Source organism: Pteronotus mesoamericanus, unplaced genomic scaffold (genome assembly GCF_021234165.1).
Source record: "Pteronotus mesoamericanus isolate MK-2021 breed Mesoamerican mustached bat unplaced genomic scaffold, CSHL_Meso_final contig_228, whole genome shotgun sequence".
Lineage (NCBI taxonomy): Eukaryota > Metazoa > Chordata > Mammalia > Chiroptera > Mormoopidae > Pteronotus > Pteronotus mesoamericanus.
In genome coordinates this window covers 333,490-347,126 of record NW_026555095.1, presented here as the reverse complement: position 1 = coordinate 347,126, position 13,637 = coordinate 333,490, and the positions used below count along the sequence as shown (strand labels likewise).

General features: G+C 33.8%; 1 protein-coding gene across 1 annotated transcript in view; it reads left to right on the top strand.

The window, feature by feature from the left end:
• The window catches only part of CFAP91 (cilia and flagella associated protein 91), a 61,764-nt gene that overhangs the window by 5,290 nt on the left and 42,837 nt on the right, over positions 1–13,637 (top strand). Inside the window, exons 4-6 of the mRNA XM_054572306.1 lie at positions 1,094–1,174; positions 2,284–2,340; positions 12,689–12,870. Coding sequence (XP_054428281.1) covers positions 1,094–1,174; positions 2,284–2,340; positions 12,689–12,870 — 320 coding nt within the window. The remainder of the gene's footprint in view (positions 1–1,093; positions 1,175–2,283; positions 2,341–12,688; positions 12,871–13,637) is intronic.

Here is a 13,637-nt window from a genome sequence, read left to right as displayed (position 1 = left end):
TTTCTTATTAAAAATATTTACTTATTTTGCAGTATTTTAAAATGTACAATTGTGATGCTCTACTTAGGCTAATTGACCCCAAATTCTTTCTCTCTTAACCCCTGTGACCAAAATGAACCTGATTCAGGAGCAATGGTTATAGGTTTATTGGTTAACAGATGTTCTCAGAAGGTTGGAGTGAATATATATATTAAATGACAACTCGCCACCAAAGGTGGAGGTGACTGAATTTGTTGTTTCTTTGCTCCATCTTAGAAATTGAAAGTGTAATTATCTGGTAGTATCTAAATGTGCTTTGGAGACTTGTAGCCAAAGCATCTTCAGAGACATGTCTCTTGAATTCCTTATTCTTTTAATTATAAGTTCATACCTAGTAAATGTTTTAAAATGTTACATTTAAAAGACACCAACAGTTATCTTTTAAAACTGTGTTATTCTCACATGCTAGTAGTTAGAAGTAGGCATTTTTTAAATTGTGAGATTTTTATAAATTGACTCTTTTCTTGTTTTTCTTTTCATAAATCAAGTTATTAATTTTTTTAAAAAGAACCTTAAGTTTTATTTTTCAATTAGTTTATGTTTAGTATTATTTTGTATCCATTTCAGGTGCACAGCATAGTGGTTAGACAAACATATGCTTTACCGTGTTCCCCCTGGTATTTCCAGTACCCGGCGAGCTCCATTTAGAGTTAGTACGGTTTTATTGACTGTGTTTCCCATGCTGCACTTTACAGCCCCCTGACTGCTCTGTAACTAATTGCCAATTTGTATTTCTTACTCCCTTCGCCTTTGTCACCCAGTCCCCCAATAGCCCTCCACTCTGACAGTCATCAGCCTGTTCTCTGTGTCCATGAGAATGGACTCTCTTCTTACCTTTTACTTCTTGGTAGCTCCAGGATTCCGACCTAGCTCAGGGAAAAAAAGGATTATATCTATTTTGAGATGTTGGTTAGTCAGATGTGTGTTACAGAAGACTTTGCTTTCAGTTGGAAATACCCTTGTATCTCCTACTTTAGAGACACAGAAATATTAAATACAAATAATGTCTGGAAATATTTTAGACTTGAATTAATGTTTTCCTACTTCATTTTAGAACGGACGTTTCTTTTCGGATGTCTAAAGTTTATGAAGATCCTGATGTTACTGGAAAGAATCGCTATAAATATTTTGAAAGGTAAAAAGTAATTAGTAATGAAAATGAGGCCTGATATCATTAGAGGACCTCTCTATGATAATGATGGCAGCCATCATTTTTAAGTGCATGCAGTGTGCCAGGCACCACTCTAAGTGCTTTAAATATATATATTTTTAATTTTTACAACAGAAATGTAGAATAGGATATATTATCCCCTTTTACCATTAAGGAAGCTGAAACCAAGAGAGGAGCAATAAATTGCCCAAGGTCACCTAAGTTAGCAAGTGGCAGGGCTGGGATTCCAAATAAGTCTCCCTGACTTTACAGGTACTTAATTGCAAATAAGAATGTATATTTGAGAACAAAATGAAGTCATCATATCAAGTGAGCTATAGTAGAGACACCGTGACAGTCATAGTGCAGGGAAAATTGTTAAAAGTGAGCAAACAGATGACATTTGCTCTCTCTGTGTAAATGTTGCCAAAACTAACATGGTCAAAGGTTCACTTTATTTCATTTGTGATTAATACTCATCAGATAATCATATACTCTGATCAAATTAAAATAAGATGAGGATTTCCCTGTAGGTCTGATCTGAGTTAGAGAAATAGTATTAGTATTATATTTACATAAGCTTCCTTTAGAAAGTAAATTTATAATTCACATTATTATTTATGAGCAAATTCCTTATGGAAATTTTATGATGCTGACTTTTTCAAAGAAATGTGAAATTCTTAACATAGTATGCTCAGTCCCTAGACTTTTGGGGGGAACTTTTTAAGACTCAATCATTGGGAATATCAGAATGCCTCAGGGAGTTTGAAAGTTCCTGGGAGTCAAGAACCAGCTGAAGCTCACTGGCGCTGGCGCTGCTTCTGAAAGTGTACCTTGTTTACCACCTCCAGAGAAAACAGTTGAATGATTGTTAAAAGAGCAGATTCTTTGGCTCTGTCATGTATTTACTGATTCTCTTGGGCAAGACTTGGGAATTTTCATTTTAAACAAGAATCTCCCTATTCCCTAGTGATTTTGTGTATGTCAAAAGTTTAAGGATTACTGATATACAGGATATTCAAGCTCATTGGAAGAAAGATCCAAGTGCACACAATGCAAAAGTTCCACACGTTTGTGTTTTCTTTTATTCCCAGGCCTTTCCTCCCATTCTATCAACAGATACCACTCAATGTTGTTTTGGCATCAACCAAGTAAGTAACCATTATTCTAAAACTCATTTTTCTAGTTTATTTTATTTATTCTTTGCTTTCATATTTATTTCCAGAAGATAGTTTTCTAAAGAAATATTTTTCAAACTGTGGATCACAAATCATTAGATGTCATGAAATTTGCTAGTGGGTCATGACCAGCATTTTAAAAAATAAAATAGAATAGAAAATAACCAAAAGCATCAGCCAAATAGAGGGTAAGTTGTGTTCTAATTAAAACTTTTGTTTTGGCCATATATATATGTGTGTATATATATATATATATATATATATATATACACACACACATATATATATGTAATGGTTATGATGTAAAATGTATTTCTTATTATCAGTTATGATAAAGTTATGATAAAAAATAAAGTTGGAAAATGCCATAGATGTTCTTTTTTTGCTTTCCTGAAACATACTTATTTAATAACAGTTCTTCAGCATTTTATCAAGAAAGCTAATCCATCATGAAATATTTTTTGAATACTAGAATTCTAAGTTACACAAAGCAATGGGATAGACAAAAATAAATAAAACATGGTTTCTGTGCCACAGGGAGAGAACTGGGGTGAGAGGGAAGTAGCAGACAAAGGGCTGAATCTGGGATTAATGTGCAGTTCCCCAGGTTTTTATTTTAAGGTGAAGCAACAGGTTAGATAAAATGTCCCATAAAAAATGTAATTTTTGCTATGCTCTTTCCTATGTTTGTGTAATTTAATATTTCTATAAAAGAAAAAAAATCCAAAGTATATTCATGAAATGATCAGGAAAAGAAAACTTTTTAGAGGTCTCAAATTTCTGAAAAGAAATTTAGGTAGAGCTTGGCTTTCAAAAAAGGATTTTGTTACCCCTAGTGATGTAGAATCTTATGAATAGAATGTATGTTATAAAACGTCTTTAGTCTGCAAGGTGTCAATTATGATTCCAATTCTCCTCTGATTTTTAAGACTGTTTATGGATACCTTAGGCTCTTTCCTAGATGGAGAATAAAGTCTCCCCCCTCTACTGGCAGAGCAACTTTATGTGGTGTCTTTACCTGGGGACAATTTCAAATTTGCTTTCCATGAAATACTTTGTATGAGCAAAGGGGGAGCTACAAGACAGATACCTTTAGATACCTTTGGTAATTCTTTAAAAACAGGCTCACTGAATCACCTACTTTGGAAGTTATAATTACATCAGGTCTACAAGCTGTTCAATGAATTGTGAGGGGTTCTGAGGTCTATACTGATGGCCACTGGGCATCTCACTTCTTTGTAAATAATTAGGACATAAAGGATGAAGATTCCCTCGGAGAGTTAAACCTGATAGTGGACACTCTAGGTAGTCTCCATCTTTTTTATAATTATTTAAAGAATGAATCAGAATAAACCAAAATAAGCCAAAATAACTCACTTAATTTGTAAGCTGCTAGAGGCCAGGGCCTCTATGCCTGTCTATGCATATGCCTGTCACCTGCCAGGATTTCCATTTAAATAAATGCTATAAGGCAACTAAAGTTCTTGCCAACTCTTATATGTAATTTTTACATTGAATTTATTGGGGTGGCATTGGTTAATAAAATTACATAGGTTTCAGGTGTACAATTCTATAATACATCATCTGTATATTGTAGTGCGTGTTCACCACCTCAAGGCAAGTCTCCTTTCATCACCATTTATCCCCTCTTTTCCCTCTTCTTCCTTCCCCCAGACCTTCTTCCTTCTGATAATCACCATACTGTTGTCTGTGTATATAAGGTGTTTTGTTTTGTTTCTTTCCCCTTAATCCCCTCACCTTTCACCCAGCCCTGTAAACCCCTATCCCTTCCGGCAGCTGTGAGTCTGCTCTCTATGAGTCTGTCTCTACTTTGTTAGTTTATTTTGTACGTCAGATTTCACATGTGAGTGAGATCATATGGTACTTGTCTTTCTCTGACTGGCTTATTTTACTTAGCATAGTGGTCTCCAGGTCAACCCATGCTGTCGTAAAGGGTAAGATTTCCTTCTTTCTACAGCCAAGTAGTATTCCATTACGAAAACTGTGAAATCTAAGGCTTGCAGTTTTACTTAAAAGTGATAATGCTTAATATTAACTATAACCCCATATGGCTTTTATAATTAATCCAGTTACAGTGGGACAATCAGTAATTCATGGCCAAATGTCTCCTTACTACGGGCAAAAATCTGACTTTTCATCTAGGTTTTAAGAGCTGTGAAGAAATGTATACAATATGAATCAATTTATATAGAATTCTAGAAAATGCAAACTAATCTATAGTGACAAAAAGCAGATCAGGGGTTGCTTGGAGATGGGACAAAGAGAAGAATGGGGAAGGGAGTGATTACAAAAGGCCATAAGGAAACTTTGGTGAGGGGGACAGTGGATATGTTCACTATCTTGATTGTGGTGGTGGTTTCATTGATATACAAATATTTTGAAACATCAATTTGTATACTTTGAGCCATTTTTATAAGTAATTTATACCTCAATAAAATTGTTTTTGAAAAGAAAAAAAAAAAGAATGTATCAGTATCCCTGAGTGAAGTCAACTCTGGAATTTTGGCAGGGTTGAGTTTCTGAGTAGTGAAGATATTTCACCTTATGTTAGGAGGGATGCACTTGTCCAGGGACCAGCTGGCCTCCGCTAGCCACCCCTTTTCTTGGCTAGCTGTTGGAGTTGTACTTTGGATTCCATGTAAGCATCTTGGCAAGGAGGATAGCAAACTACTATTGTAAAAATGTTCAGTGGTGGTTTCCAGTTCCATGGGTAAGGAGCTCAGAAGTTGCCACTCTGTTCTAACAATAAGTAAAAAGTTTTTCTTGGCTCCTTAGGGAGGGGAGAATGCAGGGCAAACTGCTGCCCAAGATTAGAGAGACAGGTGAATATTGGGAGAAATGTCTTCCCCCAAAATAAATTATGAGTGGAAACTGCCCTGAGACCTAGTTGCAAGTAGGAAAACCTAAACTATGTTTACCAATTGCTGGAGGCTCAGTGTGGAAAACTGTGAATTAAAAACTTTAGGAGGACCTAGTCATGGGGAGCTTTCACAATTTTGTGAGATTTTCTTCTAGCAGGTCAACAAGATTTTTATAATAAATATTAGAGAAAAATCTTCTCATGCTTCTGGCAAGAGGAGGGGAAAGAACATTTTGAAATATACCAGAGCTCTCTGTCCTTAGTAGAAACTATTTAACCACAGCCTAACCTGCTGTGTTATTATCAGAGACTAACTGACCTGGGTAAAGGGAAATATCCAACTCCAGCTCCCTCTAGCCCCTGCCCCACCTAAGGGGAGGTGGAAAAAAAAAAAACAGAAACACATATGAAGTTCATAGTCCAAAGACTCACTTAAAGACTAAAACCTAATCGTAGGACAGTAGAATGCTTCCCCTCCACATGCCTTACTACCATATTACTGAAGACCTACTATTTACATTAGGGCTTCTTGCTCAGTACATCATGTCTATCTCTCAAGCAATTAAAAGGCATACCAAAAGGCAACAAACACAATGTGTCGAGAGCATAAGCATAAGAATCAAACATGGCAGGGATGTTGGAATTATCAGACAGTGATTTGAAGTGACTATGGTTAACATGCTAAGGACTCTAAAGGATAAAGTAGACAGCATGCAAGATCAGATAGGCAGTGTAAACAGAAAGGTAGAAATCTTAAGAAAGAACTAAAAAAATACCAGAGATCAAAAACACTGTAACAGAAATGAAGAGTGCCTTTGATGGGCTCATTAGCAGGCCAGACATGGCTGAGGAGAGAATCTCTGAGCTAGAGTGTATATTCATAGAAACCTCTAAAACTGAAAAGCAAAGAGAACAAAGACTCAAAAAAAGAAACAATACCCAAGAACTGTGAACAAATGTGAACAACATATATGTAATGGGAATACCAGGAGAATAAAGAGGGACAAGAACAGAAGACATATTTGAAACAACAATGACTGAGGATTTCCCCAAATTAATTGGGGAAATAATTAACTCAGAGAACACAAAGCAGGATAAATGCCAAAAGAAAAAAAAAAAAAAAGCTACATGGAGACATACATCTTCAAACTAAAGAAAATCAAAGATAAAGAAAAAAATCTGACAGAAGCCAGAGGACAAAAATACATGATCTATAGAGGAACAAAGTGAGAATTACATCTGACTTCTCAGAAACCATGCAAGCAAGAAGAGACAGAAGTGAAAATTTAAAATGTTGAGGAAAAAAACCCTATCAACCTCAAATTCTGCTTTCTGCAAAATTATCCTTCAAAAGTGAAGGAGAAATAAAGACTTTCTTAAGCAATTAACAATCGAGAGAATTTGTAGTCATTAGACCTATCTTGCAAGAAATGTTGAAAGAAGTTCTTTAGAGAAAGAAAATAATGTAGGTCAGACACCTATAGCTACATAAAGAGAAAAATAGCATTGAAGATAAAATAAGTGAAGGTAAAATAAACACTTTTATTTTTCTTAGTTGATCTAATAGATGACAGTTTGTTTAAAATAATAACAATGTAGTTGATTATATGTGCTTATGTATATATTTTATGTCAGAGTGGATGAAGAAACAAGAACAAACTATATCTCCTCAACAAGAAACCCACTTTAAGTATAAAGACACAAATATATTAACACTAAGTGGATGGAAAAAATATATCATTAACGCTAATTTTTTAAAAAGCAGCAATAGCAATAATAATTTTGAGATAGAACAGACTTCAAATCAAGACAAATTATCAGGGATTAAGAGAAATAGATGAACCCACCATCATAGCTCGTGATTTCAACATCTTCTATCAGAGATGGATACATCTAGCAGGCAGAAAATCAGTAAGACCTTACTTGATTGAATTCAACAACACTGTCAATCAACTGGATATAATTGACATTTATAAGCTACTTTCATCCCCAAATAGCAGGATATACATTCTTATTAAGCTCACATAGAATATCCACCAAGATAGACCACATTCTAGGCCATAAAACACATTTTAACAAATGTTAATGAACAGAAATCATACCATGATCACAATGGACTTAAACTAGAAATAACAGAAAAATAACTGAAAATTCCCAAATACATGGAGATTAAACAGTACACTTTAAAATAACACATGAATCAAAGGAGAAATCTCAAGAGAAATGAAAAAAATATTTTGAACTAAATGAAAATGGCAACATAACTTATCAAAACTTGTGGAATGCAGTGAAAGCAATGTTCACAGGAAATTTTACACTGAGAATGCATATGTTAGAAAGAAGAATATATCTAAAATCAATCATCTAAGCTTCCACCTTGGAAAACTGGAAAAAGAAGAGCAAATTAAATCCATAGGTAGCAGAAGAAAAGAAATAATAAGAATTAGAGTATAAATCAATGGAATTGACCAAGAAAATCAATAGAGAAAATCACCAAAATCAAAAGCTGCTTCTTTAAAAAGATAATTCAAATTGATCAGTCTCTAGCCAGGCTAATTAAGGAAAAAAGAGGCCAGCATTATCCTAAAACCAGAAGCAGACAAAGACGTTTTAAAAAAGAAGAAAACCACAGACCAATATATCTCATGAACTTAGGCATAAACACCCTCAACAAAATATTAGCAAATTGAATCCAACAATTTATAAAAACATTATACCTCACAGCCAAGTCGTATTTATCATGGGTATGCAAGGCTGGTTCAGCATTTAAAAATCAATTAATATAATAATCCATCACATCAACAGGCTAAAAAAGAAAAATCACATGATCATCATTTATAGAGGCACAAAAAGTGTGTGACAATACACAATACTCATTCACGATAAAAACTCTCAGTGAATTAGTAATAGAGGGGGACTTCCTCCAGTTAATGAAGAACATGTATTGTGCAAAAACCTACATCATACTTAATGGTGAGAAACTCAAAGCTTTCCTGCTAAGATCAGGAATAAGGCAAGGTTATCCCCTCTCACTACTCCTTTTCAGCATTGTACTGGAAGTCCTAGCTAATACTATGAGACAAGAAAAGGAAATAAAAGGTATAAGATTGGGAAGAAGAAATAAAACTGCCTTTGTTAGCAGATGAATGTTCATTTATATAGAAAATCAGAAAGAATTGACTAAAAAATAAACAAACCCTCCCTGAACTAATAAATGAGTATAGCAAGGTCGTAGGATACAAGGTCAGCATACAAAGGTCAATTGTTTCACATATATCAGCAACAAACCAAGTAGAATGTTAAATTAAAAACACAATACCATTTACATTATCATCAAAAAATGAAAAACTTGACATATAAACTTAACAAAATACATACAAGACCTATGTGAGGGAAAACTATAAAACTTTGATGAAAGGAATCAAAGGACTAAATAAATGGAGAGATAGTCCATGTTCATTGATAGGAAGACTCAATATTGTCAAAATGTCAGTTCTTCCCAACTTGATCTATAGATTCAATCTCAATCTAAATCCCTGCCAGGTTATTTTGTGGATATCAAAAAACAAACAAATAAACAAAAAATCAAAACCTGATTATAAAGCTTATATGAAGAGGTAAAATACCCAGAATAGTCAGCACAATATTGAAGGAGAAGAATAAAATTGGAGAACTGACACTACCTGACTTCAAGATCTACAATGTAATTGTGGTAATCATGACAGCGTGGTGTTGAGAAAAGAAAAAATAAATAAATCAATGATATGGAATAGAAAGTTTAGAAATAGACCTATATACATATAACAAACTAGTCTTTGTCAGAAAGAACAATGGATCAAGGTTAATCTTTTTCAACAAATGGTACTGGAACAAGTAGACATTCACATGCAAAAAAAAAAAAAAATTCTAGACACAGACCTTAAACCTTTCATAAAAATTAACTCAAAATAGATCACAGACTTCAATTTAGAATGTAAAGCTATAAAACTCTTAGAAGGTAACTTAAGAAAAAAACTAGATTACGCTGGGTACGACAATGACTTTTTAGATGTAACACCAAAGGCAGGATTTGTTAAATAAATGATGGATAATCTGGACTTCATTAAAATTAAAAACTTCTGTAATAGACGATGCTATTAGAATAAGACAAGTTACAGAATAGGAGAAAATATTTGCAAAAGCATATCTAATAAAGGACTGCTATCCAAAATATGCACACAAAAAAACCCCTCTTAAAACTCCAAAAGAAACAACCTGATTCTATAATAGGCCAAAGACCTTAACAGATACCTCACCAAAGAAGATTAACAGATGACAGACAAATAAGCATTTGAAAAGATGCTCTACATCATCTGTCATCAGAGCGATGAAAATTAACAATGAGATACCACTACTATTAAAATATACAGACAGGGTATCTCATTCATTGCTAGTGGGAATACAAAATGTTACAGTCACTTTAGAGACAGTTTGGTGGTTTCTTAAAAAACTAAACATACTTTTACCATACGATTCAGCAACTGTGCTCTTTGGTATTTACCCAAAGGAGTTGAAAACTTATGTCCGCAAAAAACCTGCATCCAGATGTTTACAGCAGCTTTATTCATAATTGCCAAAACTTGGAAGCAACCAAGATGTTCTTCAGCAGGTGAATGGATAAATTGAGATACATCCAGACAATGGAATATTACTGAAAAACATGAGCTGTCAAGCCATGAAAAGACATGGAGAAAATTAAATAACATATTACTAAGAAAAAGAAAACAATCTGAAAGGGCCATATTCTATATGATTCCATTCTGGATGGAATTCTGGAAAAGGCAAAACTGTGAAAATTACTTAAAAAAATCATTGGTTGCCTAAAATGGTTCTAAAAAATTAAGTCTTTAAAAATGCAAATGTTCAGTGGAATGCATACTAACAGAACAGGATTTGGTAGCTTTGTGAAGTTCCTGTGTGTGTGTAGTTTTGTTGGGCTGGAAGGGAAAATCTAGAAGACTATGGGTGTGGCCAACAGTGCATGCTCCTGTTACCTGGGTGGTAGTGAAGGAGGAAGGGCCTGGATTGAGGGAACAGAGCCGCAGCACCACACTAAGGACACCAGAGCCAGAGTGGGTGTGCCTGACGAGGGGATCCAGGGCAAAGCAGGGCTCAAGCCAAAGGGGAGCAGGTCAGGGTCTCTCTGGTTTTGGGTTCTGATGGAGGTTGGGGATAGGTGGGAAAGAGATCATTCACTGCTCTTTCTTGTTCACATTGTACTATCCCTAAACTAACTGAAATGGGAAAAAGAGAACCGATTGGGAAAAAATAACAAGTTAGTTAAGAAAGAAACTGTATTGTTATCATAGGATTTCTGTGAGATTAGCACTCTTCCTTTGCATCCTCTCCTCTGACCCACCTTAAGGATTTTTAAGTCAGAAGTCTTCATTAAGCTTGATCATAATCTTAGCATATTTGATCTGATGGTTCAAATGTCTAATTATTTAATTTGGAGGACAAGAATTATTCTTTTGATTCAAGCTAATGGTGTTACAATAATATATGATTTAGAATGAGATAGAGCTAATTTGAAGTTACTTCCTCAAGTAGAAATCATGGTAGAATAATTTCTGTTGAAAACATAAATTATAAATATTATGTTGTCTACATATGTTAGAAATTTATAGCAACTGCTGAAAAAAATGACTTCAATATCCATTAGAATTCAGCATTAAAAACAATTTAAAGTACTGATCTATTACAGATTGAACTTCCAAATAGGTGCTCCTTTCTAACTGGCTTGAGGCGCATTTTTCTTAGACTTAAAATGTCAAACTTCCTTTGATTGTTTTTTAAAATGGAAGTCTCTCTTATTTTGCCATATTTAGTTACTTGTTTATGTATTTTAACCAGTTATTCTACCAACTGGAAAAAATATTTTCTTTTAAATGAGAGTAGCTATATGTATTTTTTAAATTTTAAAAATAGTACATGCCTAGGTTTTAAAAAATTTGAAAATTCAGAAAACTGTAAACATGAAAAAATTGTCTCTATAATCCTACTATCCAGAAGTAACTGCAGTTATTATTTAATTGCATAGCATCTAGGGATTTTCTATGCAAGAAACAGTTTTTAAAAACATAAAAATGTACTTCTGTTATAATATTGCTTTATAGTGTTCCCTTTTGCTACTTTACATTAAATCTTGGATGTTTTTGTATGTTCATAAATATAGGTTACATTGTTACTTTTAATAGCAGCATAAATTCTATTATGGGTATGCCATATTTTAAACAATTCTATTGATGGTGATGATTTAAATTTGTAATTTTTTTACTCTTATAAGTGAGACTTTATGAATGTGTTTGCATATATCTTTGTACACTTGTCCAGTTATTTCCCAGCATAAATTACTAGGAGTACAGTTGCTGGGGATAAAAAGGTACTTTAAGGTATATAATCAATCAGTTTCCTGCTAGTTGGGTTGTAGCTATTTGTATTTCCAGCAGCAGTTTATGAAAATGCCTGTTTTTTTCACAACTTTATCGATGGTAGGTACTTTCAATTTTAAAACATTTTTGCTTATGTGACATAATAAAATAGCATCTTGCTGTTTTAATATATGTTTCCTTGAATATTATTTTCACTATCTTTTCATATGCTTTCCAGAAGGTTTACTTTTTTTGTTTTGTGATGTTACCCATTTTTTCCTGTGGGTATTTAATTGTCTTATTGGTTTACAAGAGATTTTTATATAGAAAAGGCTGCTTAGTTTTTTTTTATCATATCTTGCAAAACCTATTTCCAAGAGTGCAGTTCACATTTTAAATTTGTTTATGATATTTTGAGGTATGAAAGTTTCAGCTTAAATTTAATTCTATTGATCATTTGATTTTATAATTTCTGGCTTTTGAGATGATATATGTAGTTATGCTTTCCATTAGTACTTTATTAGTCTCACTGTTAAATCAAATATTTTAAATTATCTGGAATTCATTTTTTTGTGTGTGTGCAAGGGATGAGGTTCTCTTCTCTTTTTTCTGCTCCTATATTTGTATTTCTGAAAGAAAGAGCTAAAATTGAGTGTGTAACTAAAAGCAGAGAAGAAGGAAACCAGGGAACTAACAATTCTGACTAGGTTCAGAAGTAACTGTAGGACTTCCTAGAATTTTTGTATTGCTTTAAATACAGCAGCTCTGCCCAATGATACACAGATAAATAGGTACTTTTGTGAGTAGATCTAGGTTTTTCTACCCTTCAGTTTCTTGGCAGAGGTGAGAAAAAAAGGCCATTCTCTCAAGATTATTGGGCATAATCCTATTTAAACTGGATTTGTAACTTTGGGCCTGTCAATGTTAAAGGGGGAAAGGACTTAGTAACGCTCATTTATTTCTACTTGATTATATAGTATTCTAAGTGATTGTATCAGGTTTTAATTTTTAAAATAATTTTCCCTTTTAGGATAGAGCCATATACTTTTCCTCCCACTTCAACTAAGCACCCACCCATCCCTTCAAAGTATACTGTGGGCACTCAGACGGATTATCGAGATTCCGAAGCTCAAACAGATCCATATTCTCCAGAATATGTAGTATGTCAGGATTCAGTCCCTGAGCTCTTGACCCTGGCTACTCTAACATGGGGTGAGTTGATAATTCTCTTGGATATTTGAAGATGACAGTCCTGGGGACCATGCCAGCTATTGAGTTCCTGGAAATTAAGAGCACATAGAAGCACCTAAGTTTCTTGCTTAGTGGACCTACTTCATAAACTCATATTTTTTATGATACATTTGTTCAAAGAGAGTTATATCCTTTTCACTGTAAGGAGGCTTATTGTACTTTATCCCTGAAGCTGAAATTATATTTTGACTTATTGTTTTTTCCCAATCAATGCTCTTTATTTTTTAAAAAATAAATTTATTGGGGTAACATTGATTAATAACGTTATTTAATTTTCAGGTGTACAAGATTATAATTCGATATCTGTGTCTAACATTGGAAGTCTAGTTTCCTTCTATTAACATGTATTTGACCCCCTTTGTCCACACGTTGCCCTTTCTTCACCCCCTTTCTCCTCTGGTAACCACTATCTATAAGTTTGTTTTGTTAATTACTTTTTATTTTATATTCCACATATGAAAAGAGAACCCTTGTACACTGTTGATGGGAATTTAAGTTAGTATAGGCACTATGGGGAGGAGTATGGAGGTTCCTTTAAAATTAAGAATGGAAATGTGATCCCCCAAGTTCCTCTTCTGAGTTTTACATAAAATCCATGAAAACACTTATTTGTAAAGATACATGTACACCTATGTTCATTGCTACATTATTTACTATAGCCAGAACATTAAACATTAAACAACCTAAGTATCTGTCGATTGATGGATGATTGGATTAAGAAGATGTGG